The sequence below is a fragment of the Fusarium venenatum genome, assembly GCF_020744135.1.
Source record: "Fusarium venenatum strain MPI-CAGE-CH-0201 chromosome Unknown EDB82scaffold_1, whole genome shotgun sequence".
Lineage (NCBI taxonomy): Eukaryota > Fungi > Ascomycota > Sordariomycetes > Hypocreales > Nectriaceae > Fusarium > Fusarium venenatum.
This window is the reverse complement of record NW_027072129.1, coordinates 1,865,794-1,893,734: the sequence shown is the minus strand read 5'-3', so window position 1 is coordinate 1,893,734 and position 27,941 is coordinate 1,865,794. Positions and strand designations below refer to the sequence as shown.

Below are 27,941 nucleotides of genomic sequence, written 5' to 3'. Positions count from 1 at the left end.
CTCTAAACCTCGACCAATGAGTTGCATAGTCCATCGATGGGGGTTTCGTATCTAATAGGGCCTACCCAAAACAAAAACAAAAAAGAGAATGATATCTAGTTTATGCCATATAAAAGACAGTAGACAAGCGCTTTGACTAGCTACAGGACAAGATGGCCAGATGTATTGAACAGACTGCAATAGTTTGTTATGCTTGTCTCATGGCTTGACAAGTCGCCTAATTGTGATGCCCCTCTCCTATTATTCGAACATCAAGTCACTAACGACTATAACCCTGATCAAATGAGCCAGCAGAGGATTGACGCGACGATCCAGGCCAACCTTGGACCGTCGAAGGACTGACGGCCCAGTCTGTTTCCGACCCGGTTCGCGGGCGCTTTGCAACAACAATGGCCATATCCTCACGGGTTTGAGGGAAATGGCTGGCATTGAAAGGTGGCTGGAGCCTCTCCGCGCCAATAGGAGCTTGAACCATGGCGGCTTTCGCGGTATCCTCGTTACTGCCACCACGCCAATCCGCTTGGGGGACGGCTTGGTTGCGCGGAGTCGACGAGTTCTTCTTGTGCTGCTTCTTCAGCTCTTCCTGATGATCTCTCCACCACTTGGGAAACCCATGGAAGAGTCCGAGAGACTGCTGGGTAGGCGTGTCAAACGGCATCTCGTGCTTGTACTTGCACCCTTGCTGTGTAAAAGCGCATGTTCCCTCGTGAACCCATTTGTCGCAGTAGATCTTGGTTTTGCGCTGCTGTGTAGGCAAGGTCGCGACGATACGATCGATTTTATTCTAGGCAGCCAAGTCAGCACTTCCGGAGCATAAACAACAGTTAGGAGTGATATGGAACAAGAAATATCTGATTACCTGGACATCAGATGCTCGAGCCTACACACTCAGTTTTCTTGGTCTGTGTTGATTGTGCTTGACTTACGTACCTTGACAGTTACAGGTTGGTTCATTCCAAATACTCCCTGAGGCGGCCTCATGTTCAGGTCTGGCAGAAGGACCATGCCCTGAGCACTAGACTGAGTTGCCGGGAGCTCGTTGAGACTCGGAAGCATATCTGCTGGGATGAGTCTGGTGTATCGACCATTAGGTCGCTTCAAGCAATAGGCAAAGCCATTAAGGCAGTCGGAGATGCTGACTGGCCCACCGTCATTGCTGAGTGTCGGAGGAGGAGGTGGATATGCCATGATGGGGTAGGTGTTGTTTCCGGAACGATGGGGATTTATCACCTCGACAGGCGGCTGGGAGCCTCGCCAGTTGCCTGATGTTATGTTTCGTGGCGCCGGAGGCTGGTAAAGGTGATTCTGTTGCCAATCACCATAACTTACTTGAACCGGATGCCCGCTCGTGATAAGACCCTGCGGATAGTTGTTGGAGGACGTAGGTGGAAACTGAGTCTGATTTGGACGATTCATAGCGTCAAAGGATATTGGATTATTAAGTTGCTTGGTAGGAGAATGAGTCCGGCGATGAACACTTAGAGCCTTTGAGGGGTAATGAGGAACAAGGTTGCTTCTTTGCCAATGTACTGGTGAAGAGGTCTGTCTTTGGGCTTGATACTGCCTCATGCTGTCGGGCTTCCAAGTCAAGAGTAATAGCGTCAAAACGAACAAAGAAATGCAGGATATAATGAGTATAAGAATTACTGCCCCTGGGTCCGTTTCAAATCCACCATGCGGATAGTAGCTTGGACACGGGTAACGGAAGACGGGACATAGCTTCGAGACGTGCGTTGGCAAACAACAAACGAAGGACAGCATGTGCTTTTTAAACATTCTGTGAGGACTCCAGAACCTACTCGAGTGCTGATATCGGAAGGTATCTACTGGAAAGGTCAGAAGTGGCTGTACGCAAGAAAGTAATTCTGGGCCATCTGATCAATGACTATGTTCTGTACTTGGAATCACGGACATTATCACGCTCTTGGGTTTGTTTTTGCTTTGAGGCTTGCTTTTTGAAAGGCACATACAAACTATCTGCGGTTACTTGCAGCTGGTATTTGTTTCCTTACGCCACCTACACATTCAGGCATTTTACCTACGTGAATCACGAAATCAAGGTTTGGGCTCATTTTATTTGCTTATGTTTTATTTCAAAGTATCTAGCAAATAACCTGTGTTGTGGTATGATGATTATCATTTACACTCCCTATCCTCTGACAGGGAGTTGAGCTGCTCGTGATCTACCTCCACTACCATAGGTTTCATCCATGTGCATGTTGCCTTCTGGCATGCAGATGATCAGAGATCAAATTTCAGAAAAGCTAAGGATTTGTCCGGTTTTCATCCGTCGGCTGCTTGCTTGCGCAGGGCAGTCCGGGTTTCTCTATCTCTAAAATCATAATTATGTATGCTGTGGTGCATTCTCTGGGGTTAATGTCCTTAGTCGGTTCAGTAGAAGGGCCTTTTGAATTTCTTTAGTGCCCATATCAGAATTCGAATGATGAACAAAGTCAAGCGCTAGCCTGACTTCGGCCTCTGACTTAAGGCCGTCACTTCTAAAGTTGATTATTTGATGGTTAGGAGGGGGAGGATGGCTTTGCGTGACAAGCACGCGTTGCTGTGGTACAGGAGGTGCATTGTTGCCCTGATAAACGTGGTTACCCATTATGTATCTCGCCAAATCGATCGAGCCTCCGGGAATCATTTGGCCACCTGCTTTTTGGTAGGTGTTTGGCGTGGGGATGGCAATGTGGTTTTTTTGGCCGTGGCCTTGCTGGTTGGTGTTTTGGGCACCGCCGTTTTCCCACGTTTGCCAGTGCTTTTGCTGTTGTTGTTTGACTGTCGGTTTTTGGCTGGGCTGGCTGCCGTTTTCGACTTGTTGGCTGTAGAGTTGCTGCCCTTTCTTGCCGCGGGCTTTGGGGTTGTGGAGTTCGAGGATAGCGTCCGCTTCGGCGCCTGTGTTGCATTTTTGTTAATTCTGTCTTTCGAGGTTGAGTTCTTGACTGGTGTTGTAGAGGGAGTTGCCTGCTGGACAGAAGAACTCCTCTGGCGTTTACCTTTTGGCACTGATGGATCGTCCTCAGATTCGTCCCCAGAGTCACCTCCAGCAAAGTCGTCGGACGAATCTGCAGAGTCCGCTTCGGGATCACCAGGCACGGGGTTGTTTACGGCTTCGGTCTTGTAGTTGATAGCCTATCCCATGTTAGTTAATGATATCAAACAGGTTACTTTTCGACGACTTACTTGACGACGTCTACCACCGCGACCGAGGACCTCCCGATTTGCTTCGGCTTGCCGCTGTGCCTCTGCCTCTCGTTGAGCCAGAATACGATCCCATACGCTTGAGTTGATGGCCTCTGGTTCGGCCATCTCTTCTGTAGCAAGACCAGCCTCAAAGCCAGACTTATCGTTGGACCATACCTTGGCATAAGAAAACGAGGTCCCGTCATCGGCTTTGGTTTCGGGTTCGTCTGTTCGATCTAGAAGTGCATCAACAGCAGCAGAGTCATAATGAATAGACTTCTTCTCGTAATCATCATTGAAGAGAGCTTGGGCGCCGTGTTTCAGGATTGACTCGAGATCATCGCCAGCCAGATCATCGTCGTCCATGCTCTCGATCAGAGCATGATCCAAAGCCATCTTCTTCTTACCAATCTGCATGATTCTTTCTTCCACTGAATCTGTTGTCATGAACTGAAAGCAAAGAACCTTTTTCTTCTGTCCGATACGATGCGCACGGGACAAGGCCTGGATATCTTGGTGCGGGTTGAAGTCAGGATCAAGGATGATGACTGTGTCTGCAGTAGCAAGGTTAATACCGACGCCACCGGCTCTTGTAGATAGCAGGAAGGCAAAGATGGGCGACTCAGGGGCATTAAAGGCATCGATTCGTCGTTGCTTCTCCAGACTGCTAATACTACCATCAAGACGACGGTAATCATAGCCCAGCCCGCTGAGGAAATCCTCAATAATGTCCAGCTGCTGTAGGAACTGGCTGAAGATCAAAACACGACGGCCTCTTTCCTGAAGTTTCGGAAGCATGACTTGCAAGAGAAGGAGCTTGGCCGACGCCTCCACGAGGTTGCGTTGGAGCACTGTGGGATCATGGTGACGTTCCTCAATAGCCTCGGAGTACATGAAAGGATGACAAAGACACTTTCTCAATTGCATCAAGATATTATTGAGAGACCCACGCTCTTTTTTGTTCATCTTGCTGTTGGAGAACATGGCCTTGATCAGCTCTGGGTTCTTGGCCATGATACTCTTGGAGAGCTTCTCCTGGATCACAGTCATTGTGACTGGCAAGATGATTTGAGTCATGGGTGGCAAGAACTTTAGCACGCCAGCTTTGGTTCGGCGCAGAAAATAAGGTCGAATCTTGTTGTGTAGTTTGGGAAGCGTCTCCTTGTCGAGTACTTCATACTCCTCATCAAGCTCCGCAGCATTCTGCTTGTCATCGATAAACTGTAGCAAGTTGAACAGCTCTCGCTTGTTGTTCTGCAATGGTGTGCCAGTGAGAAGGAGTCTAAAGGGGATGCGCATGGAGCGCAAAGCACCATATAGTAGATTTTCGTCGTTCTTCAGGCGTTGGCCCTCATCAACCACAAGACCTGTCCAGTTTATAGACTTGAATAGGTTTTTGGTTGCGGGGTCTTGAGCCGAATCGTATGACATGATGACAACATGAGCCTTCATGTCTGTGAACCCGTTGGGAAATAGCTCATACTTGTAGGCCAGTGCCTGTGGTTCTCGTCCACCATGATAGGCAACAACTCGTAGCTCTGGTGCCCATTGCTTGAACTCTCGGCGCCAGTTGGGGCATGTGGCGTTAGGGACGACGATTAGGAAAGGCCAGCACTATCGTCATGTCAGTATATTAATCACCATGGCCTCCAGATAGCTGTGATTTACCTTTGGGCTGTCTTGGACAAGTGAAGTCACAAGACCTACCACTTGGACCGTCTTTCCAAGTCCCATTTCGTCGGCGAGGACAACGCTGCGCCCTGAGTGGTAATTACCGAGCAGCCAATTGACTCCTTTAATCTGATAGCCCATGAGATTACCCCGAGTCAGACCAGCAGGTTGGGTATTAATCTCCTTGAACGGTGCAGCCTTGTAAGTCTTAACTCGTTCTTTGATCTTGGACTGACTTTCACTCTTCAAATACTTGCTCTCGACGTATTCGTAGTATGCTTCAGCAAAAGAAGCATATATCTCGCCGTCGTCTTCTGTTGGTGGTGAGTCCCATACAACATCATCGTAACCTAGACCCTGGAACTTGACAAAGATCTTTGTGACGTGTGCCAGGTTGTTCATCTCTTGTTCTCTTGTTGATTTTGGCACAGATAGGTCCGTTTTGACGTTGAATATAATGTCGGCCATAAGAAACTCATCTGGGATGGCATCTTGTTCGTCTAGCTTCAGAAGATCCTCGGCAGCATCTCTCTTGCCGAATGATATACGCATCGTAGAAGCTGCCACGCCATATACCCAAGCACCAGGCTTCCAAACACAGTGGGCATACGATCGGCTATCCCATTTGATCAAGTACTCCTTGTCGTCCTCTCGAACCTCAGCACACGTAGGTCGAGGAACCTGTTTCGCAAGATCCTTTTGTGTGGGTCGCCATGCGACAAGCCGGTGTATCTTGTGGCGAGTAGTAGCGCATTCTTTACAATGCCAATCAACCGAATGATCTTTGAGGCGCTCAGACTTGAGATCTGTCCCAATGGTACCGCTTCTAGCGCCAGGGAGATGCTCAACATGCCACCCTCTGCGGCATGCAACACATCGAAAAAGGACGTTGCCAGCATTGTTGATAAGCTTTGGAGAGACAGGAGTGACTGGGTCAACGCCACCATTCTCCTCGCGAAGCTTCTCTTCCTGCCGGGATGTCTTCTTCTCGGAAAAGGAAGCACAGCTGCCACCAGGAGCTTTACATGTCTGGCACATGTCGTGCTTGGGAGCCTTGTCGTCCTTTTTACCGGGGACACCAATGCAAAATCTGCATTGCAAGACAAAGCTATCCTCGCCAACCTTTGTCACCATGTGTTCACGACCACTGCGGTAACCGATGCAAGACTTGTGGTAGGACAGTGTGCAGCCTTGACAGTGGATTATTTGGCCCCGTTGGCGTGAGCCACCGCACGTATAGCAAGTGTCCATGTGCATCGTAGCGAATTCTGATTCGGTGGGCAGCGGCTGAAAGATTTCTCTTACGGAAATGATTTTTGGGGCGCCAGGAGTTCTGTCATCGGCAACATAGAACGAATCCTCGTCCATCAAAGCGTCGTCTTGCATGTTCAAAGTATTTCGCGTCGCTCTAGAAGAACGCCGAGGAGCTTCGAATTCAATGTCAGAGTCATCAGACTTGTGGCGTGAGGGTCTCTGCGATAGAGCCTTCTGTCGCATACTCATTGTTTGTAGGCGTTTCATCCGTTGACGTGCCTTGTTAGGTCGCCCCTTTTTCGGATTAATGTCAGAGACGACAATCGGCATGAAATCATCATCTTCTTCCTCTGATGGGGGAACATCTCCATGTAGCTCATCCTGATCTTGACCGCCAAATCCGTTCTTAAAAGACGTGTTGGTCGACTGTCTGGGCTGACGAACTCTGAGAGATCTAGTGGGGCGTGACGGCTCTGGTTGAAGATCATCGAGCTCATCGTCGGTCATTCTAGAAGGACTGCGAGAGAGCTGCTTTGTGGCCTCCCTCGAGCGAAGGCGTGAGCTGCGCATGCGTTTTGTTTGAACGGGTTCTTCATCTTCTTCATCGTCGATATCCATGTGATCTGAGATGATAGACTCGTGTTCAGAATCCCAGTCGTCTTCGTCCTCATACTTTCGCTTCCGTGTGCTGGCCATGTTCTCGAAATCTAGCGGCCCTAGGCCTTGGTTAAACCGGGCCAGGGCAGCTCTTCCGTTTTCGAGAGTGACAAGTTGTGTGAAAGATTTCTTTGAAGGGGGGTCAGTGGTCTGTAGCTAATATCAAGTGCGTGTGCAAGGAATCAAAAGAAATGGCGATCTGTGCAGGAGAAGGCCTTGATATGAAGAGAAGCGGTGCGGGGCTGTTAAATAGAGGAGTATATATTTGCGAGCTCTGCAGTGAATAAGGTAGGCTGTGGACAATAGCTGCGGTATTCAACCCTCCGCAACGAAACCTGACACTGCAAGACAATAGCAACAAGTGACTATTAGGTAAAATGGCAATAAAGGTTCGTGAGAGCCGCCCATGAGCAAATAAAACTGCACTAAGAATAAAAGAATATCCACCTACCAGCTCTTTTCTTCCATCTGTGAACTCGACCTGGTAATCGACAGTTTTCTTATCGTGAACTTCGCCCAAAACGGATTCAACAATATCACTGTGCACAAACGAGTATTGGGCGCGCTCTTCCAAAGGGATCTCTGGAACCACAACCTGGACTCGATAGCTTGTTGATACAGTAGGCTTGGGCTTGGGCTTGGGCGTGGGTTTGACCTCATCCACTATATCTCCTTCGACCCGAAGTATATCGTCCTCTTTTTCGTCTGGTTGATCCTCCTCTCGTGCATGGTTGCCTTGATTCGGTGACGTGTGTTCCACTTCCTGATCCATGGCTGTGTCGACAGGAGGTTGTTGTTCTGATTCGAGAAGGTCTGCTCGTAATAACTCTAACGATCGCCCAATAGCGTTTTCATCCTGGTCCACGAGGCCTTCGAAGGGATCGTGGTCCATGCTCTCAATCTCCATCATGCCGGTACTCGATTCAGTCGTATAATTCGTAAAAGGCAGCGTACATATCGTCGTCGAGGAGGTTGGCGGGGTTTATTACACTCTCGAGTATGCTGTAAAATACCACCAACGAAAACTAGAGATACAAATTATTACAATTTTTAGTGAAGAAGAACATAAGCGGTTAGTTGATGCGACCAGAGCGCCATAGCGGGAGTTTTGTTGTCGAGCCTACAAGGTATAAGGTTCGCTTTTCGGGAAACGCGACCGTCGCATTCACACGCGTTAAGTTACAGCCCATTAAGCACAAGCCCACCATGATATGCGCTAAAAATGGCACATCGAGTCTCACCGCCCGCTGAACCCTTGTGAGGTACTCGGCAGAAAAAAAGATTTAGTGGGGCAATCTATTGAAGTCTTGAATCGAAATGGAGTATCTTCCTACTTCTCTATCAAACTGTAACCGCGTTATGCAATGATATATCCTACTCAATTAAGAGTTTCTGCTCTTTCTCAGCCATTGGCAAGGCTTCATATTGCTCAAAAAAGTTTTGCTCCCGTTTTTGTTCGTGGGAAAGGACTCTCAGCCATTCACCGGGGTATTCGTATGGAATTTGGTAGATCAGATTCTGATGTATCCATCTCTCCATTGCCCAGGCGTTCACTGCGGTCTCTCCAACCAGATCCCTTTGCAGACAAATTCAAGGCGAGAGCCGTCGACGATGGTGGTCAAAAGTCAGGCAGAGACTGGCGCACAAACCAAAATATGAGGAAGAAAATGAGAAAGGCAAAAGAGAAAGAGAGGGAACAGGAGGAGAGAGAAGCAGATGGTACCGCCCGTCGAACAAGGAGGAAGCGATTTGCGGATCCTGAAAACGAATTTGGGAATCAAAGTTTGGTGCATCGAATGAAGTATGGCGACCTCAAAGAGGTGGCTGATAGTCTGCAAGTGAAACAACCCGTTCAGCCACGGTCTTTCAGGCAAGCTGGGAGAGATCGTGCCCTCGATTTTGGAGCCCGGGACGAAACCTCACGAAACGAACAACGACCTGAGCGATCACAGCAGCAGTTTGATCGTCCAGGCCGTCAGTCCAATCATTCCGATCGTCAATCTGATCGTTCAGATCGTCAGTTTGACCGTTCAGATAGACGACCTGGCCGACGGTCTGACAACCCGCCCCAAAGGTTCGATAACTCGGACCGCAGCGCCCCTCGTCGGGACAATGCTCGGAACGATCGATGGAATAGCCAGGACGAAGATCCTAGCGATGTATATGCTGTTGAGCGTGCACAGAGAAATGGAATGATGGCCATGACTATCAAATACACGACCGCCGCCTCTCAGTTTCTTTATGGTCGATCGGTAGTCAAGGCAGCCTTGGAGCAGAACCGACGAAAACTATACAACCTCTACATCTATGGTGGCGAAAACAGGGCGGACAACAAGGACAACACAATTATGACCCGAATGGCAGAGAAGCATGGAGTGCCTATCACCATCGTACCCACTCACGAGCAACGAATTATGGATAAGATGAGCATGGGACGACCTCATAACGGCTTCGTTCTTGAAGCTTCCCCTCTACCTCAGTTGCCTGTCAAGTCGCTCGGCAAGTTAGAGGAGAGCACTGGACGTCTTGGGTTCCATGTCGACCTAGACTATCAAACTAGAGAGGAGGCAGCAGTCAACGGTACAGACACGTTCATCCGACGGTCCAACGACGTAGCACCTAAGCCATTCGTCCTTTTACTGAATGAGATCATGGACCCGGGTAACTTGGGAGGCATCATCCGCACTGCTAGTTATCTTGGTGTAGACGCTGTCTGCATCACCAGCCGAGGTTCATCTACACTCACCCCAGTGGTTCTCAAATCTGCTGTCGGTGCAGTAGAGGAAATTTCATTATTTACGGTTGACGACCCCGTGAAATTCGTCGAAGAATCTAGCAAAGCCGGTTGGAAGACTTATGCCGCAGTGGCACCGCCTGACCGAAAGTTGGTTCGAAGACATGGTGGCAAGTTCATCTCTTTGGATTCCATTGAATCCAGTAGTCCGCTTAACGAGCACCCTTGCTTGCTGGTTCTTGGTAATGAGGGTCACGGTCTATCAAAGCCTGTCAAGGTCGCTTCTGACTACGAACTGTCGGTTCCTCGCTTTATTCAGGGAAGCTGTGTCGACAGTTTGAACGTTAGCGTCGCAGCTGGGCTCTTATGCCATGCTTTTGTCAAAGAACCAGTAGTTGAGGTCAAGCATGAGCCAATCGTGCAAAAGACTGAAACTCAGACTGTCGAGTCTACAGAAGTAGAAAGCATAAGCGTTGCTGCAGAGACCGAGATGCAGCCCACTGAACAAGCCCAGATTGAGTCCGTTGCTATCTCAGAGCAAACTGAGACGAAAACAGAAGAGATCGAAGTTACCAATGAGGAAAAAGAGTCAGATTCCGAAGGAAAGGAGAAGAAGGTTGAGAAATCTAACGAAGCGATGTTTTAAGAAGCTTCACAGTCATGGGGCACATTCTATTGTAACAACCTATGTATACCACGATGCATTTGGCCGGCGCTTTGGGTAGAGGATGAAGCATGTAATATATGTACGATTACGATTTAAAAAAGGGTTGAGAATAAATGAGAGAAAAAGAAATACTTCCTCATTTACGTTCATTCTTTGATACTAATTATTCCGAGGTTGCGGAGTTTGGGCGTTCTAACGTTGGTACATTAGCCTCCATGTAAGAAAGACCCTGCATGACGTTGCACGCCATCCCGCCCAGCCATCATGACTTCAACTTTAATCGCGGGAGTCTTCCAGGCTTTTCATGGCTATTATTAGTTCATTACTATAACAGTATTTTTATAGTATGAGGCAAATTCCAAGGTAATTTTTCAAGGTTTGCCTCTCAATTTGACAATCATCTTTAGCTCGTCATATCTTCACTTAGCCATCTCCCAGCCACCGAATTTGTTTACAAGTTACCCAACTGGGAATAAGTCCAAGTTGTCATACCCCAGGCAAGCCTGGATAGCGGCCTCACTTCCTCTCTTCCCCTCACATTTTCAACTTGTCAACTCATTCAGCATTCATTCAACTTGACTCGTTATCTCTGTATAGGCGACATTTCGCCTAATAACGGGTCATTGGGTATTGTGTGGCGGTGTAAGAGCCTCATATTTTATATTTCACCGCTAACACTTCAGCCAAGATACAGCTGTGACAACTCACTGAGTTCTTGGATTATTCTTCAACTTCAGTCACTCAGTATACGAAGATGCGGCCCATATCAACAATGTTGTTTTCTCTCGCCGCTTTCTTGCCTCCACAAGCTGTCGCCGAATCGAGTTCGCCAACAGCTATCAAGAAGCTCGCTCCCGGTTCCAACGATAAACTCCTCCGTGAGCATCTTGCATTTGCGCCGTTGCAAATCCTTTCTCCCCGCGATGCTGCCGCCGCTGCGATATCGTTCCTAGATAACCAGGATGATGAACTCCTAACACTCAACGGCACGGAACGGTTCTATCGTCCGGCATTTGCCCCTCATAGCGAAGAATCTCGGGATAGCATGTTACGGCGTGCCGCAGAGGCATTGGCGTTGCTGCAGAGAAGAACGTCTTGTCCTAAGGGGATGAACATCTGCTCCAACATTGACCCAGAGGTCAAATGCTGTCAGGAAGGAACATACTGTGTAGATGTCGGAGACAGTGTGGCTGGAGGCGTCGCATGCTGTCCTGATGGGGCTTCATGTGATGGAGGTGTTGGGTCATGTCCATCTGAAGCCGCAAGTTGCCCGGAAGAGCTTGGCGGTGGATGCTGTATCCCAGGGTATGTATGTCAAGGGCTTGGATGTAAGTGAAGATACACTCGCACTCTGCTCCTAGGTCGGTACTGACTGCAAGCAGGTGTTCCAAGTGCTGCTGCGACCCCGACAAGCACAACCCAAGCGTCGACTACAGTCGCACAAGAGACAACTGAAGAGCCTACAGTGGAACCCACTACCGAGACAGAAGCTGAGACAACGGCAGAGGAAGAGCCTACGACAGTCTCCGAAGCTGAGTCAGAAACGGAGACGGAGACGGAAGGCACAACTGCACCTACGACAGCTACGGGCTCCGTCACTGGCATTGCGCCTTATCGTCCAACCGGCACTTCTGTAACCACCTCGTCTAAAGACGAAGATACACAAACAGGATGCCCCACTGGCTTCTATGGCTGTCTTGCAACTCACGGCGGTGGTTGCTGCCGAACCGATCGAAACTGTGATACGCACAATTGCCCGGCTCCTTCAACGACCATCGTCACCGACGGCGCGACAATCGTCGTTCTCGCCACTGATGCGCCGCCTGCTCCCGGCCCCGCATCGACATGCGCAGATGGGTGGTTTCTCTGTGGTAGAAACGCCGGTTCTGTGGCTGGATGCTGCCCTGACGGTTATGAGTGCGGTACAGCAAGTTGTTTTACAGAGGTTGCCAGCGAAACTGGTCGTTTGCAGAAGGCATTCCCTGAAGCTGCTGCCGCTGGGCATGTGAATCCCACTGTCATGATGGCTACGGCTGTCATGATGTTTGTGGGCATTGTGCTTGCGTAAGCTTAATGGCTACGGTTGGCATTGAAATGGTGTCTGGGAAAAGGAAAGGAGTATGAGTTTGATGAGATAGATTCAACGTTTTTATGATAGTAAGATACACTAGTTAGATACCCTTGTAATACAGTGGCAGAATTACATTGCCTGTATGGCTTTTCATTATTATAGCAACAAGATATGGAGATGCAAATATGATTATTTACTGTGCAATTGCTTTGCTCACACAATAATTAAGATTGTGGTTTAGTCACTTATCTCGATGGCAAGTATGGAATGTTTGTGAGATAATTTTTATCTTTTACTGTATTATTTTCAGGCACTGGGCCTCCTCTTAACGACTCATCATCATTATCATCATATCCTGACGCTTCGTTCCTTACTCGGGCATGTGCTTGAAGGGCTTGGCGAGGTGCTCCTGGCAGAAAGGCAGCTTTCCGACGGTCCAGATCTCGGTATCCTGTAGTAAATGTTAGTTATTTCCAGTTGGTCATACATCGATGGTACTCACAGGCTTGAGGTTCTTCTTGATCTCGGTATCAAGAGTACCAGCCTTCAGAGCGATGATTTCAGGGGCGGCATCGGGGTCGTGGGCAATGGGAGAACCGCACTCAGAGCAGAAGAGACGGTGGACGATGTTGCCAGAAGAGCCCTTGGTGCCGGAGTAGGTCTTGACGGGGCCGTTGATGGTGAGCTTGTCCTTCTTGACAACAGCAACGAGAGCTGAAGACGATGTTAGCTTTGTTTAATTGTTCGGGTCGTGTATCCAGAAAAAGGGAGTCTTACAGTAGGTGGAACCGCTCTGACGCTGGCAGTCGTCACAGTGGTCGTAGCCAACAACGAGAGGCTCATCGTCGACCTTGTAGGTGACGGCTTTGCAGAGGCAGTGTCCGGAGAGAGGCATTGTGAAAGATTTGGAATATAGAGTGGTAGGCTGGTGTATTGTTCAAAGTCGGCGATGAATGTCTGGACTAACACCACTTTCAAGTCTGGGAGAGGACGGGCTTTTTAAAGCTTATAAGGAGCTCTCGAAAGCTCTATGAGGGGTCGTAGCGGGGTAAAGGCAAGTCCCGAACTCCTGTTAGCAAATGTTAAGGGTGACGGTATGATGAACAGGGAAAGCCTTTGTTGGTGGGGCGGTGATTGGATGACGTTGGACAAGATCTTCAACTTAGGGGTGTGTTGTCTTTCTAAACTGGAGCTGCATATTCGAGTACGACTGTACGAGACAGTATTTGTTTACAATGCCTGGATAGGTATGTTATGCGTTGACGGGACCAGAGTAGAGCTTAACCAAAAGCCAACATAGCCTAAATTCCCTTGACGATATCATGAAGTGCTTGACAAGCCATGAAACCAAAAGCATCGATCAATTCCAGATACTCGGACGGTCGGGACATTATCGACATGTAGCGTTGTCCCATTGGCGTATCTGCGTATCATTATCTCAAATCGTCAGCCTTAGCTCGTTGGGCGCCCCTTGTAAACAAAGTACCGTGTGACGTTGACTGAGGAATTTGTAATTCTTCGGGGACCAGCCTGCAGGTTGACCAAGCGGGGCTTATGCGGACAGTATTTGGAATTAGAATAGTTCGATATTCGCGGATTGAGCTTTTCCATGAGTGTCGTGGTATCGTTCGGTTGCAGTAAGACCCATTCTGACAATTACTGGAGGAATTCCTAGTGTAGCCATTGACTTCTGTTCAGACAAAGGACACAAGCTTGACCAAGCTCTCTCAGAGCTTAGTCAAAATGATGATGAAAGTCGCGGGGCAGTGGAGAGCTCACCACTGGGGCTTCAAAGTTCGTGATGCTGATTGGCTGACGTGAAGGATCTCGAAACGCCAGTTTAGCCTGTTCCTATGGTCGTATCAAGCGTATCTCGCGTCGGTCAAAGCGCAGTTCTTTGCAGGCAAAGCATGAAAGAGTGAATACGTATCAGTGCTGATGAAGCACAGGTTTCACCTCTCTCCCATTATGAAGTGTTGAGTCCCCGGGGACTTTCACCAACAACTATACGCTCATCATGAGAAGCCATGAGTGATAAGAGACGCTAAAGCCCATGAGATGCCCGCTCTTCCTACAAGCTCCATCATGCCAAGCAGGGTCGTGCTACCAAGAGTGATACGATCGGCCACGAATACTCGAAGGACTGCCGTTCTGTACGCTTTCTTCACTCTGGCATCTTCTTGCCCAAGTACAAATGCGTCCATAGATGAGATGCGAAAGCCTCGAATGTCGATGCCGGAAGTCGGGGATGACGATTTGTCTGCAGATGTCAAAGGTCTTTCAATTTTTCGGGGTCGGCGTCTCATAGACTTGATAAGTTGAAACCAAACATATTCGACGAGGCTCAAGGCATGAAGCGATGGCGATCGCTTCTTCAAGAATATATTTGTCAATTGCTCAGGCTTGTCAGTCCAAAATGTGCAGCTCTCAGCAAGCTCACAGAAAACAGCCTCTGAATCATGCGCATAATGAACAAACCGAGAATAAAAGGTTGGTGTCAGAATCTCGATATTGATCTCTTTTGCGCATTCGCTTGAATCGGTTGCCGAAGGTGATCTCAAGATCTCTTCAGAAACTTCAGCATCTCCGCTAGGTGTGTATCGAACAACAACTGGTATACGCGATTGCTCAACAAGACTCCGGAGATATGCGCGAAACACTCTTTCAAGAACCTTCTCGACATCGCTACTTAACCGCCCTATGCTATTTTTGCGAGGCTCGGGTCGGTACCAAAAGTGAAGGTTATGTCTGAACAAGAGAACGGCAGACTCCTTGATAAATCGAGGGAAGGTAGCAACTGCTGACCAAAACCAAGTCAAAATGAAGCCGACCTTCTGGGTGACACTCATCTCGTGTGGATCAATTGCCTGGTTTTCGGAAACCAATTTTGCCACAAGCTTTTTATAGCCTTTGGACGAGAAGAGATTGATAGTGATGTCGAGTCCATGAAACCCGTACATCTCAGGTCCAAGAGGATCGCTCGCAAGTATCGAGTAGGACCCTTCGCGAGAATTGAAGGGCGAAACATGGAATTCCTTTTGCGCCGTTGCATTTACTTGGGCACGTTTAAGCTCTTGATTATCCATGTTTCCATCCTGGATATGCTCGGCCTCGGCCTCGAAGTTTCGAGCGGCGAAATAGGAATGTCTCTCCCCAAAAATATTGTGCATCTCGACGATAGTTGCCGAAAACACCTTATCTTGAGAGTACAAGAACCAAAACGATACTGGGCTGTAGCCAAAACCGAGGTGCCGCGGTGGGGTCACAAGGTAAGCATGAGGATATTGCGATGGGTCAACATGCTGTTGCTGTCAGTTCGGAGCCAGTCGCGTTGCCATATAGCCACAAACCTCGGATTGTAGATAAGAATCCAGTTTGCCACGCAGCCCCGTGTATGAAGATTGTCGTTGAAAATGATCAGCAGCATCTATGCTGAACCAAACTTTTGGTCTGAGTAAACCCGACAACCAGGTTGATATAGGCCTATCGATTGATATCATACTATCAACATTCCCCGTAGAGTCTACTGGAACGCCAATAGTAAGATATTGGTAAGAAAACGAATGCTGTTTGGGAAACAGCCGAGAGTGTGTTATTCGGCCAGGTATTAACATTGGTCGCGGATCGCCAGTTCGGCCACTGGTGGTCCCGGGTACCAGCCATTTCAGGATAAAATATCCAAAGAAGCATGTTGCCGCAGCGATTATTGTGATAAGAGATAGTTGATTCAGGCCGATATATCGCGAGATGACGGTGACCGCCGAGTGCTTCCAAGCTATGAAGCCTAGGGTAAGCCAGCCCGTCAGAGAATGGTACAGCCATATGATCGAGGCAATGGTAGAGAAATACAACCATCTTTCGACGACTCGGTCAATAAAGTCAGCGATAAGGATGACTGACAGAAGAGTCGAGTCCTCAGACAAGCCGTCCATAAACAAGGTCAAGGGTAGGGCATGTCTGTTAATGAAGTGAATGGAAAACTCCCAGCCTACAAAGACGAGAGTATACACAAGAGAGGGGAGAGGGGAATGAAGATTTGAATATCTAAAATGATTTCAGTAGAATAATTAGCTACACAGGACGTGCCGAGGTTCTGATGTTGTCCATCAAGGTAGATTGCCTGTAATGGACACTGAATCTACATGACAACCAGTGAGCGTCGCAGCTGCAATATCGAAAAGGCTGGTTAGTCATCAACCATGGAATCAATGGACAACACAAATATCTATGCATAAAATTATGGACGGAAGATGCGCATCATTGGGCATGAGCGTGTCATTTTCTGATAGTCCCGCTTTGTCGTCATTGATTAAATCTTTCTCTCTAACTAACAGTCATACCGGCCTGAGCAGATCCCAAACTCCCAACCCGGCCGGACAAGCCGTCTTTAAGATCAAACCCTGCAGAAAAATGGAAGGGGTCCCGTCCCGGCAGACGTCTAGCACCTTCCATGAACTGAAGAGGCGAGCGAATAAGCCACCAGTGGCGGTGCGAAACAAAGTTCACACCTACCTGAGTCTGCCGCTGTCGCACTGTCATTTCCAGGGCAAAACAGCCTTATCGTCGTGTCGCGATGGGCGCAGCATGTAGTAAGCCCCAGGGGGCAGCCCGAGAAGAGGCCACCGATGCACGGTGCCAATTATAACCCCCCGCCGATTGACTCAGTGCCCCCTCGAGCCCCTCCACCCATTCCATCACCTTCTCCATAAATTCTTTGTCGCCCGGAACCCAGCTCGATCGATATTACATTCTCACTCACGCAACAAACAACACTTCTTTCTCATACTCAATCCTTTCGACTTACAAACCACTTTCGGCCACATATCTACATTTTATAAACAACAACATAAACTTCAAAATGGATGACTGGGACACCGCAACCAAGATCGGCAGCCGCGCTCGTGGCCCCGGCAATGCTCAGCGAGAGACCGTCGTCCGAGGAAAGGCTGCTCTCAACGCTGCCCAACGAGCTGGTGGTCTCAGCACCGAGAAGAAGTTCTCTTCTGCCAACGCTGTATGTACAACCAATCCATCTATACTACATTCGTCACTGAAACTTTACAAAGGGTTCCGCACCAGAGGGTCAGCGTATGACCAAGGTTGACCGATCCGACGACATCATCAAGCCCAACACCATCGGCAAGACTGTTGGCGACGTCATCGCAAAGGCTCGACAGCAGATCGAGCCCAAGATGACCCAGAAGGATCTCGCTACCCGCTGCAACACCACCCAGGCTATCGTCGCTGATTTCGAGCGAGGTAGCGCCGCCCCCGACCAGAAGGTGCTCGGCGCCATGGAGCGCGTACTCAATGTCAAGCTGCGAGGCACCGACATTGGTGCTCCCAAGTTCCCTAACAAGAAGAAATGATCAATTCATGCCTGATTAGAGGGAAATATTTGTAACAAGGCTTCAGAGCCGAGTCGAGCGTTAGCGAATGATGATATCTTGGCTGGGAAATATGGGAGTTTCGTGTGGGCCGTCACGATGCGTTTATGACAATGGGTACATGAACTTCTTTTTTTATGATGGGTCTTCGGGATTCACGGCGATAGAAAGAATGGACTCCTCAGATTATGGGTGTTCTGGTTTCTTAACTCATGAGCGAGGTAAATTAGCCCGCTCAACCGAATAAAATATCCTCATGCATCATGACCTTGCGGCCTGTTTCGTTCTTATTCGCATGACCATTTCGGTGCGCGCATAGGTCTCACAACCTGTGGTCGTTTTGCTCCATACTAATGATATCATATAAAGTTGCCGTTGGCAGCTGAACAAGTGGAGGCATATATATATATAGTCAGAGCCACCAATAAGAACCAAATCACGGGATAGGTTGACAGTATCGGATTTTGAGAAGTCAGCCTGTAGTAAAAATGAATTTTTGTTCTATTTCCATCACCGTGACCCTTCCCCGACTTTTTATAAAGGTAGAGACACTACATACGCCATTTGCCAGCTGTTACGGCGCAACACATACACAAGATCTCGATACTCGTCGCTAAGGGATACAATTCTTCTATCAACCATGTGCCCATCATTAAATCTAGCAATTCATACACCCAATTTCAAAATTATGCTGAAACCTTGGGGCTGTACTTTGTAGCGGCTCTGTCAAACAGGGCACTCTTCTCTTCCAAGTCGGCCAGGAACTGGTGGTCAGGTTTGGCGCTCTGGAGTTTCCTGCGAGACGTAAGTATCAAACCACTATGTATTAGAGTAAAACTTACTGCGTAAACTCATCGGACTTGCTGCCAGTGATGACGTTGAGAACGAGCAAGTTGGCAATGGCATCGGCGTTGTTGGCGTCCTTCTCCAAAGCCTGATCCAGGGCAGCCTGTGCCTCTTCTGTTCGGCCAAGGTGCAATTCGCAGACAGCTTGCGAAACAAGGCTGCGTACTGATGAAGTTGAGGGAGCTTGGGCAAGCTCCTCATAGACGTAGAAAGCCTGCTGGTACTTCTCACCACCCTATATCGTCTTAGTAAAAGGCGTCATTAGCAGTTGTGCCATGCTTACCACTCTCAATCCAACCCAAGACTCGGCCAAGTTGACCAAAAGGCTGTCCTGAGCCCATCGTCGCGCAGCGGAGACTTCCTTCAGGGCGAGGTCGGTTCGGTTTTGTTGCAAGTGAATCTGAACGATAAGGGAGACGGCGTCGACTGGATAATAGCGGTCAGCATAATCCTGAGCATAGCTAAACTTGAGGTTTCCATACGGCTTCCCTGATGTTGGGTAAGGAGAGCAAGGGCCTCCTCAGACTTTCCAGCAGCTTGAAGAACTGTTCCTCCAATAACCTGCACCGTTGTGTTGTCGGCGGCTGAGGACGCAAGCGTCTCGATCGTCTGAACTGCGGAATCGGTCTTGCCCAAGTTTAGCTCAGCAAGAGCACCAAGAGCCTGAAGCTCGGGCTCGGATTCACCCTTCACTTCGTCGAGGACATCTTCTGCTTGGCCAAGAGCCAGTCGAGCTCGGAGAACTAGGACGCGAACGGGCACGGCGTTATCAGGGGAGAAGGACGAGGTATCGAAGTCGACAACTTCCTGGTACTGCCCCTGATGGAAGTGGCTGTGGATATTGATCAATTCGCCTTCGGTAGAGTAAGGGTCCATTTTGACGGTTATTGCTTGTATAATTCTTTACAATTGCATATAAGTGTTGTCCCTGAAAACGTCCCTTGAGAACACCTTGGTGATGCGCCTGAGATTCAATCCAAGGTGGGGCCGTTGTCTGTCCTTTCGTGGAGTGAGCTTCAAAAGTACGTACTTCCCCTTAGCCTCACGAAGATGAGGCGCTGATCATGAAAGCCTTATATATCAGGCCTCAAATGTGGCTGTTGCAAGCGAGTGCCCGCCCGAATGGGGCAGGTAGGGTCGACTGCCCACAAAGTTCGAAATAACCAAAACCCCCCAATTTTAGTCAGTCTTTGGAACTTGCATCACCAAACACACCCAACGAACGGCACCGCACATCGTCGTCAAAATGGTACGTCGCATCAGTCTAAAGCCTTTGATCAGAGTCGGCAATAGCATCAGCACTCTTATCAAAAGATGCAATGCCATTGTCTCCCGCCATGCGCCCGTCGACCGCCCGCACGATGACAGTAATATTGGAGAAAGTGGGATGAAATTTTGAAAAGCGAGGGGACACGATTTTCGAAAACACAAGCAACGCCTCATCTTCGATCGCCGACGACAACTCAGCTGTCATGCTATTGCGCCATTTCGAAACATTTACGACGATTCAACCCTTTCTTCCAAAACTGTCTCGGGCGACGGACGACGGCATGGCGAGATCTAATAGAGGTCTTGACACTCGATCATGACCAGATGGCTAACACACTGGATCCCACAGGTCAACATTCCCAAGACCCGTAACACCTACTGCAAGGGCAAGGAGTGCCGCAAGCACACCCAGCACAAGGTCACCCAGTACAAGGCTGGAAAGGCCTCCCTGTTCGCCCAGGGAAAGCGTCGATATGACCGCAAGCAGTCCGGTTATGGTGGTCAGACCAAGCCCGTCTTCCACAAGAAGGCCAAGACCACCAAGAAGGTTGTCCTTCGATTGGAGTGTGTCAAGTGCAAGACCAAGCTCCAGTTGGCGCTGAAGCGATGCAAGCACTTCGAGCTTGGGTACGTGAACTACTGGGACTTATGGATTGCGACAATGCTAACAATGACTACAGTGGTGACAAGAAGACAAAGGGTGCTGCTCTCGTTTTCTAAGTGCTTTGTGTTTGGGGTCTCAGGGTCACCATTTCTATGCTTACCTCGGCGGCATTTGGGCATCATGGATGGACACAGGCGAAAGGAGGTACACGCCCTCGGTTTGAGGCATGTTTCATAGGGAATGAATGAAAAGAAAAAATCTCTGTGTTGCACCAACACAACTTTCAAAAGCACAGCGCAAGAATATGCCTACCCGGTGATGAGCAAGATTTATTCGTTGAGTCATTACCCCTCAGCATCGCTCAGGATGGGTGAGGGGAGGGGCGGCTTATGAGTCATGGTTATGGTTCAGCAAGCTTCAAAACAGCAACGGTGTATAGGTCTATAGGTCTAATACGCGATATACTCTAAAATCCCTCTCCCAGCATGATGGTCTTGCCGCCTCCGTACCACAGTGTACCGTTTCGCGCGTCAAGTCCTCGCTCATGACCGACAAGCCATTCGCCGTTGTACTCGGAGTCCGGGTTATCCCAGACCTCCTTCTCGAGCCATGCATTGATCTCGTCGATGGCCTTGACCCAGTTCGCCCTCTTCTCCGGTGTGTTATAATCATCATGGTTCAAGTATCGTCCGAGCGTGATGTGTGCACTAGGAACTTGATACCTTGAAGCAACGACAACACCGCCCTCCTGGACCTTATCATAGACATCCCGACGAAGGTGGTGGTAAGTGTAGCTGTCTCCCTGCGTGATACCTTCTGTTTCGACAGGCTCAGTAAGAGGTGGCGAGAGCGATGGTTCACCTGAGGCAGGGAGGAATGAGAGAGCAAAAGCAGACAAATCGTAGGACACCATAGGCTTAACAAGACGAGATCTGTGTGAGTACGGGTAGTTGACGATCTCAGGAATAGATGGCCTCAGGGTGTGAACATAGGCAGCGATTTCCTGAGGAGTCTTTGAGAAGGCAACCTCAAGAGCCGTCAAGTGCATTCTATGGGAAGGCATAAGCCAGACACCTTTTGAATTGTTAGCACCATACAAGCAGTTTAAGTTAAAATACTCTTACTTGGTGCGGCCTTCTTCAACATCTCGTTCACCTTGGCAGCCAATCGAATGATATGATCCGGAGGGCGGGCCCAGAATACCAAGCAATTCCTACTATCAAGGAACCCTGGCTCTACCGTTGGGTTTTCAAGCCTGAGGAGGGTCTGATCAATGATGAGCTCTTCAAAGCCAGCAGCTAAGAACTTCTCTGCCTGTTGAGCATTTCGCTTGGTCCTGTGCACTGAGTAGAGGGTTTGAATCTCAGCCTGATCTGGTAAGTTTACGACAGTCATTCAGCAGAAAATGCCACTTACAACGTCGTCGTTGCATGCCTTGATAAGTGCATTGTATGGGTTCTCGCCTGACTTGAGCTGGATTCCGGAGAGATCCTCCAGCTTGTTGCGGGCCTCGACCAATTCGAATTGAGCTACCATCTTGGCTCTAGGTAGAAGACTGTTGATGACCTTTTGTGTTATCAATTCTGGGTTGAGTTTCTGGACCGAATCTCAAAGGGCCAACCAGCAGCTATAAGAACAGTTTCTTGTCTATCGTGGCATGTCTGGAATATACGATGACTAAGCTCATGTTTGCCTATTAATGAGAGAACTATTCTTATCCCCTTGTATCTTGTCATAGGGTCACGCCTAAATTTCAGCTCGATTATTTCGAGATTAGTGAAACAGCCTTGACAGGGCATCAATATCAGAGGCAAGTCAGTTGTTGGTAAATGTGGTCTATGTTTTAAATTACATGTCAAATATATGTACTCAGCCACCATTAAATTACGCAGTTACTAGCCCTCGAATATCGCCAGTCTTCTTTCAGCTATAGCTTCGCGACAATATTTCCGCTTCGCGGAAGGCGCACCTTAATATCAGCATCCTTGGAGTCATGCCCCTCAAAAGTGACAATTTGACAATCTTGAATATCAACTCCACTGGAGAATTGAACAACCAAGAAATCCAATGTGGTTTCTTTTCTTCCCAAAGCCACCATCGGGGCATGCCACGTGCCAGCAGCATAGGTTACAGCCTGTTTATCCGTTGCTATGAAAGCGCGCAGACCCTTGAGGTCAGGCAGTCCTCTACCAGGTAGGCCCTCACCGCTTGGCACGGGGAGACCCTCATCTTGGGGAGACGGGGGCAAAGTGGGAGCCACGATGACTAGGTAGCTCGAAGCGGTGGAAGCCAGGGGAGCAAAGGTCTGAGAAGTGAAAGGGTGGCGCTCGAGAATGTTGACGGCGAACTCGTCCTGGGTTGTGTCATCCTTTGCAGGTGCCATGCTTCGTGCTTCGCAAACGAATTGACTCATGATCAATTGACCATCTTTGCTGGGGGCTTGCGAGAGAAGATCCTGAGGCTTGCTGACATCGGCATAACGAATTGCTGTTCCTTGGTTGGCCGACGTGCCGCTGTATGGGAGATGTCCGCCTTGTGATGCGTATTGAGAAGGAAGAAGACTGGGTCGAGGATTGTAGACCACGTCTCCAAAAGGCGCGAATTCTTCTTGTGTGAGAGGAATAGTCTTGATCCTGAGGCTCAGGTTTCCAACGTTGACTTTGACTGACATGATGGTGGTTCGAGATTCCTGCTTTTGTGTAATGTAATTGATGAATGTTGTGAGAGGAGTTGCTGGTAAGGCACTTATAGTTTGAGCCAATTTTTGGTACATGTCCGACGTCGGCTATCAATTCCGAAAACAACACAATGCTGCAACTACTCGACAAAGATATCCAGATACAACTGAAAACATATAAAAACATAAACAGCAACCACAATATAATTTTAAGGGACTAGATGGATTCCTGACTGTTATACAAGTCAATGCCGGCCTTGTAAAAATTGCCTCTTGCCTACCCTGAACCATCAGACACTGGTTCTCATTTCACGTCACCAAGCAGAAGTCAAACTATGTTAGGATATCACTTGCTTTTTCTTAGGTATAACGAGTAAAAACAGCTAATTTCTTCATGTTCATGTCATACAGGGCCTGAACGCCAAAACTGCTCACAGACAAAACTCCTAAGAAAACTCCCTCGGTCTCTGCTCACGTCCCAGATTCATATCGTCCTCATCTTTGTGCGACTGCCATGGTGAAGGTGATCGCATCGCGGGTGACACATCACCAAGACCTTGGTTTGATGGTGGCTGATATCCTGGCGGAGGATCGGATGGGTAGCCAGTGTTCTGAGGAGGTTGTCTCCATGGGGGCGGGGCGTATTGCTGAGGACCTGCCAGACCGGGACCTCGAGGACCCAGACGACGCTTGTCCAGATATCGACGACCATAAATCAAGATTAGGCTGGTAATGCAGATGAAGATGATGAGGAGAGCGAGAAGCATGCCGAATCTTCGGTTCAGAGCGAATGTGAAGCCCCTAACAGTGTATTAGTGATGCGCCAAAAGAAGTGGATTGTCAAATACTCACATGAATGCGTTCAGTGTACCGAAGAACAGGATGATACGGCCTACCCAGAGATGGATCCTGCCGTACCGAGTAGGGCTCTGGGTCTTTTTGTATTGAGTGTGATGCATCACTCCCAGGCCAAATTGCCCAAGCAATAAACCAGTGACAACGAATCCAATTATTTGGTGAGGATCATCAAAGCTTCGAGACTAATTTCATATTAGTTAGAGGCACAGACAAATGTGCGGATGACACAACATACCCTTTGATAGTAGAAACTGTTTGCAACGCCAATCCCAAAGCCCGCGAAAACGCCAAGAGTCGCAATGACCTGGTTGAGAGCATGCCACTTCACCCAGCCACCAGATCTCAGCAGAACAACACCAACTGGCATGAGGAACACAATCGACAGGACCATGAAAACTCCGTGAAGCGGCGATGCCCAGTTTGGCCTCGCCTTTTTACCGTAGATGAACTTGGTCCCGACATCCTTTGTTGAATCGCTGATGTATGGCATCTCAGATTTGCCATGCGTTCTGTCGATGTTGATGGAAAAACTGCCATATCCTGCATGGTATTTAAGAGGTGCAGCTTCGTTCTTGCTGTAGAAATCTTCCTTGGGACCAAAAGCAAAGATGGCCTTGCTGTCGTCTGAGTAAACATCAAGATATCCTCTGTTTCCACCATGCGAAGGCCAGCTGCGACATCCGCTCTTGCAACGGCCTGTCACCACCATATAATCGTCGATGATTCCGGTATTATTGTTGAGGATTTCGACATCCATCCCGTCCCAGAAATATGGTTCGTAATGACCGTAGGCAAGTCGTGGGGAAAATGTAACATTGCCGCTGTCACTGCTCTTGTACACCATGAGATACAGAGCTCCAGGCATATCGTCGCTTCCGAGACCAACAGCACCCCATGATCGGCTCTTCTTGACACGAAGGCTGAAGTAGACTTCGGTGTCGCGATTCTCGCCAATGTCAATGGCAAAAGCTACATCGCCGTCTGGGGAAACGAATGTGGATTGACCGCCATCATCTTTGTCTTTGGCGAAGGCGAACGGGAGGATAGCTATGAGGAGAGTAATGATTAGTAACAGCAATGGCATCAAGAATTGCGATGCTTGTGACGAGAGTTCATCTGTTTAACTCACCTGCTGTCACTGCCAAGGCTTGCCTGAGCTTGCGAAGCAACATTTCTGGGGATCGGTCTGGAGAATGTGGGGGAATTAGATGATGGAGAAGAGATGACCCAGATTAAGAAAAGAAAAGTAGGAGAAGAAAACCAGAGCGGAAACTAGGGAAAAAGGCAACCGCAAATGAGAGAGGCTCAATTGAGGATTTTGCCCCGTGGTTTATTTACGAGGAAATCAGGGAGACAATGCCGAAAAAGGAGGCGCGCCGCTAGCCAGTTGTTTGAAGTCTGGTCGAGAAGAGATGGGACGGCAATTGGTGATGGCGGCCTCATTCTACATGTACACATATGCAACCCATTGAACCCAATTTGGATAAATGTCACAAGAGGGTCATGGTTTAATAAAAGCGGAAATGTGCGTGGCACATTACAGGCTCAATGGGGCAGTTCATACTTGTTGCAAATTGTCTAGCCAAGAGCTTGGTTGTTCAGCATCACAAGCAAAACTTCAGTGATTGACTGTACTTTCATTCCAATTAAAGAAAGGGGTTTCTTGGAGGAACTTGGCAGGTCTCAAACATACATGTACTACTATTGGCATTGATGCACGTGGATTTTCTTCAGATGATGTGTTGGTGATACAGAAATAATAGATTGCTCGTATTCTCTGTCTTTGTTGTCACCGTTAATTTGCGATTAATCCATAAGCCGTGAGTGATCAATAAGATGTCGGTATGTGAATAGAGTTTATTTAGCGTCTCCTGTTGCTGCGCAGGGGATCAGTTTAGTGGACAACCCTGCAGTAGCCAGGCACCTTCCCCCTGATCAACTTTTGGGTTTACGTCACAGCCAATCAAAGGCCAGTGTTTACATACCGCACAACATGGCATCACAACACCAACACACCACCATGACTATCAACCAACAAAAACATCACCAGTACGTAGCAAAAAGGACGTCTTATAACCTCAAAATGCAAAAGAACAATGCGTAATCTGGGAATCGAACCCAGGGCTCCCCGAACTTACTGGTTTCGTTGGAAACCGGATGGCAACGGAGAATTTTACCACTAAACCAATTACGCTGATTGAGTATTTGATGCTACTCGGATTGTTGAAAAACGGAGCACTGAATCATCTCAAGACGTTCATGTGGCAGGTAGTTAGGTAAAGCCAGTCCTAAGCTTAGGACTGTAAAGGTAAATAACCATAAAAATAGCCTAAACTTTGATGCAATGGTTCATAGTTTGGCCGTTGTGCTGCTGGCATTTACAAGCTTTCTGATGCAATGAAGGTTAGTGTATGATGTTGAATCACAACGGACGGGTAAGACGATATGGCAAGTATTTGAAACGACCACTAGCGGAACTATACTGTTCGACGTTGTTCACAATCCGTTCAACAACAGCTGAACTTCCATAGCATCTCCAACGTTGACCCAGTCCAACTGTAAAGGTTAGCCTGCAACTCAACTACACGATTGGCGAATACTCACAAGTATAACACTTGGCTTTGCACTCCACTCGCTTTTGCAAAGGTCTACCTGACTTTGAATTGACTTTGCAGAATTCGTCTGTTTTGCACGAAGCCGACTCGGAATGATGATACCAAGAACATCATCATTGAGCATGTGGTTCATGATTCCCATAAGTTTTGCAGGATCTCCGTTCTCAGGCCGATCAACTTCGCAAGTAGGGAACGAGTGGTCAAGTTCACCAAAAAGGTGTTTCCCAAAAGTAGTCGAATTGATTGACGATGTAGTCAATCTTGCTCTCGTCCATGTTATAGTCTAAAGCGATTAGCTGGATCATATATGTTCGATACCGCGCATACATACCCATGAATACAAGGAGACGTGTTCCAGCATCAATCAGTTCCTGAAGAGTTGGCCACTCATTCAAAGCCAGTTTCTTCTCTGGCCGAAAAACAAACTCTTTGAGTCCCGTACTGTTGAACGCAGCATCGAACTTCTCGATAGGCAAAGCGTCACGGTTGGTCAAAAGCAATGTCACAACCTGATCCGGATTATTCGCCATCCAACTTGATATATCTTTCAGGTAGTCTTCTATTGGACCTTCGTCCAACAACCAACAGTGAGTATGGCACATCTGTATATCGCCGTTCTTGTCTTGCGTTTGAGCTTGCAAGAACCGTACGCCGAAGTTGAGCTGCTCTGTTACTGGAAGGTATTGGTTTTGGGATGGCTGTTTACCGACAAAAGCACTGTTGTGAGCTCCGATAAAGGTGGTTTCCGAGTACTTGCGCTTGCATAACTTATCATGGCCGTTGCATGCAGCCCAGACTGCCACAGCAAAGAACGAAAAGACGATGAAGTGCAGCGGAAACATTGCAACGGGCGAGAAGATATGAGTCTGAAGAGGGGAAGATGGTGAACTATAAAGTAAAACTGTCGAGAGGAACTCAAAATTGAGATAAAGCCTACCTGTATTTAACCTTGAGTTGACTCCATGTTCTATGGTCAACGTGATAAACTCATCTGCCAGCAATATGTTTCAAGCGGTTGCAACAACGAATCATGTTTGTATATATCACCACAACTTATAGCAATAGGTCAATGATATGCCGGTGGAAGCATCCCAATTCAGCATGTCTCTCATGCAACAGGGCTTTGTAAGGGGTGGTGTTTGAATGCAACAACTGAATGGTTGGCCCATGATCCCCGTCACCTGGTTGTTACATATAACTTGTGATCTACAAAGCGACCCAAAGTCAGGGATCCGGGAATAGGTGTGAATGCGATAAGCATAATTGCCATGGTGGAGTTCTGGCATATAATTTGTTGTGCCCTGAACATGGTAGATATTCTTTTGTATTAGCGATCCAGGCTGAGTCGAGTATTGAACTAGATAGCGGAGTTGGTCATCTTTGGTGAGGGCTATGCAGAATTCTTCATTAATTCTGTATGAAATCTTGACTGATGTTGGATTTGA

General features: G+C 48.3%; 12 protein-coding genes and 1 non-coding gene across 13 annotated transcripts; 4 read left to right on the top strand and 9 right to left on the bottom strand.

Annotated features, from left to right (window-relative positions):
• Positions 1–259: 259 nt before the first annotated feature.
• On the bottom strand, positions 260–1,569 carry EDB82DRAFT_470194 (uncharacterized protein; the record flags this gene model as incomplete). Its single annotated transcript, XM_065607943.1, has 4 exons — positions 260–784; positions 860–880; positions 931–1,290; positions 1,330–1,569. 4 exons carry the CDS (start codon positions 1,567–1,569, stop codon positions 260–262), a joined length of 1,146 nt encoding a protein of 381 aa, XP_065465355.1.
• A 318-nt stretch (positions 1,570–1,887) lies between these two features.
• EDB82DRAFT_483529 (PHD/FYVE-zinc-finger like domain-containing protein) lies at positions 1,888–7,298 on the bottom strand. Its single transcript, XM_025731827.2, has 5 exons — positions 7,220–7,298; positions 4,855–6,897; positions 3,187–4,800; positions 3,000–3,135; positions 1,888–2,898 (listed from the first exon to the last, which is right to left on the bottom strand). The coding sequence occupies exons 2-5, from the start codon at positions 6,805–6,807 to the stop codon at positions 2,345–2,347; spliced, it is 4,257 nt and encodes a 1,418-aa protein (XP_025590813.2). The 5' UTR covers positions 6,808–6,897; positions 7,220–7,298; the 3' UTR covers positions 1,888–2,344.
• Positions 7,299–8,096: 798 nt separating this feature from the next.
• Positions 8,097–10,398, top strand: EDB82DRAFT_483527 (uncharacterized protein). Its single transcript, XM_025731828.2, has one exon. The coding sequence runs from the start codon at positions 8,133–8,135 to the stop codon at positions 10,146–10,148; it is 2,016 nt and encodes a 671-aa protein (XP_025590814.2). The 5' UTR covers positions 8,097–8,132; the 3' UTR covers positions 10,149–10,398.
• A 99-nt stretch (positions 10,399–10,497) lies between these two features.
• Positions 10,498–12,409, top strand: EDB82DRAFT_483524 (uncharacterized protein). Its single transcript, XM_025731829.2, has 2 exons — positions 10,498–11,497; positions 11,552–12,409. The coding sequence occupies exons 1-2, from the start codon at positions 10,924–10,926 to the stop codon at positions 12,235–12,237; spliced, it is 1,260 nt and encodes a 419-aa protein (XP_025590815.1). The 5' UTR covers positions 10,498–10,923; the 3' UTR covers positions 12,238–12,409.
• Positions 12,410–12,412: 3 nt separating this feature from the next.
• On the bottom strand, positions 12,413–13,347 carry EDB82DRAFT_14574 (Mss4-like protein). Its single transcript, XM_025731830.2, has 3 exons — positions 13,018–13,347; positions 12,743–12,954; positions 12,413–12,691 (listed from the first exon to the last, which is right to left on the bottom strand). The coding sequence occupies exons 1-3, from the start codon at positions 13,133–13,135 to the stop codon at positions 12,611–12,613; spliced, it is 411 nt and encodes a 136-aa protein (XP_025590816.1). The 5' UTR covers positions 13,136–13,347; the 3' UTR covers positions 12,413–12,610.
• Positions 13,348–13,898: 551 nt separating this feature from the next.
• EDB82DRAFT_14556 (uncharacterized protein) lies at positions 13,899–15,577 on the bottom strand. The gene has a single exon (XM_025731831.2). The coding sequence runs from the start codon at positions 15,408–15,410 to the stop codon at positions 14,256–14,258; it is 1,155 nt and encodes a 384-aa protein (XP_025590817.2). The 5' UTR covers positions 15,411–15,577; the 3' UTR covers positions 13,899–14,255.
• A 1,292-nt stretch (positions 15,578–16,869) lies between these two features.
• On the top strand, positions 16,870–18,092 carry EDB82DRAFT_483515 (multi protein bridging factor 1-domain-containing protein). Its single transcript, XM_025731833.2, has 2 exons — positions 16,870–17,254; positions 17,307–18,092. Exons 1-2 carry the CDS (start codon positions 17,099–17,101, stop codon positions 17,607–17,609), a joined length of 459 nt encoding a protein of 152 aa, XP_025590818.1. The 5' UTR covers positions 16,870–17,098; the 3' UTR covers positions 17,610–18,092.
• EDB82DRAFT_483512 (coatomer epsilon subunit-domain-containing protein) lies at positions 18,093–19,474 on the bottom strand. The gene is made up of 4 exons (XM_025731834.2): positions 18,956–19,474; positions 18,757–18,899; positions 18,470–18,708; positions 18,093–18,422 (listed from the first exon to the last, which is right to left on the bottom strand). The coding sequence occupies exons 1-4, from the start codon at positions 19,347–19,349 to the stop codon at positions 18,314–18,316; spliced, it is 885 nt and encodes a 294-aa protein (XP_025590819.1). The 5' UTR covers positions 19,350–19,474; the 3' UTR covers positions 18,093–18,313.
• A 160-nt stretch (positions 19,475–19,634) lies between these two features.
• Positions 19,635–20,816, top strand: EDB82DRAFT_483511 (60S ribosomal protein L44). Its single transcript, XM_065608214.1, has 2 exons — positions 19,635–20,369; positions 20,423–20,816. Exons 1-2 carry the CDS (start codon positions 20,059–20,061, stop codon positions 20,460–20,462), a joined length of 351 nt encoding a protein of 116 aa, XP_065465354.1. The 5' UTR covers positions 19,635–20,058; the 3' UTR covers positions 20,463–20,816.
• EDB82DRAFT_470185 (ureidoglycolate hydrolase-domain-containing protein) lies at positions 20,813–23,017 on the bottom strand (the record flags this gene model as incomplete). The annotated part of the gene is made up of 4 exons (XM_025731836.2): positions 20,813–21,420; positions 21,471–21,714; positions 21,763–21,942; positions 22,316–23,017. The coding sequence occupies 4 exons, from the start codon at positions 23,015–23,017 to the stop codon at positions 20,813–20,815; spliced, it is 1,734 nt and encodes a 577-aa protein (XP_025590821.2).
• Positions 23,018–23,434: 417 nt separating this feature from the next.
• On the bottom strand, positions 23,435–25,276 carry EDB82DRAFT_14499 (uncharacterized protein). The gene is made up of 4 exons (XM_025731838.2): positions 25,011–25,276; positions 24,117–24,928; positions 23,876–24,063; positions 23,435–23,824 (listed from the first exon to the last, which is right to left on the bottom strand). Exons 1-4 carry the CDS (start codon positions 25,051–25,053, stop codon positions 23,470–23,472), a joined length of 1,398 nt encoding a protein of 465 aa, XP_025590823.1. The 5' UTR covers positions 25,054–25,276; the 3' UTR covers positions 23,435–23,469.
• A 702-nt stretch (positions 25,277–25,978) lies between these two features.
• Positions 25,979–26,075, bottom strand: EDB82DRAFT_t9. The gene has a single exon. It is a non-coding gene; the product is annotated as a tRNA-Gly (tRNA).
• A 302-nt stretch (positions 26,076–26,377) lies between these two features.
• On the bottom strand, positions 26,378–27,338 carry EDB82DRAFT_470183 (PLC-like phosphodiesterase; the record flags this gene model as incomplete). The annotated part of the gene is made up of 3 exons (XM_065607942.1): positions 26,378–26,437; positions 26,486–26,762; positions 26,824–27,338. 3 exons carry the CDS (start codon positions 27,336–27,338, stop codon positions 26,378–26,380), a joined length of 852 nt encoding a protein of 283 aa, XP_065465353.1.
• Positions 27,339–27,941: the final 603 nt, after the last annotated feature.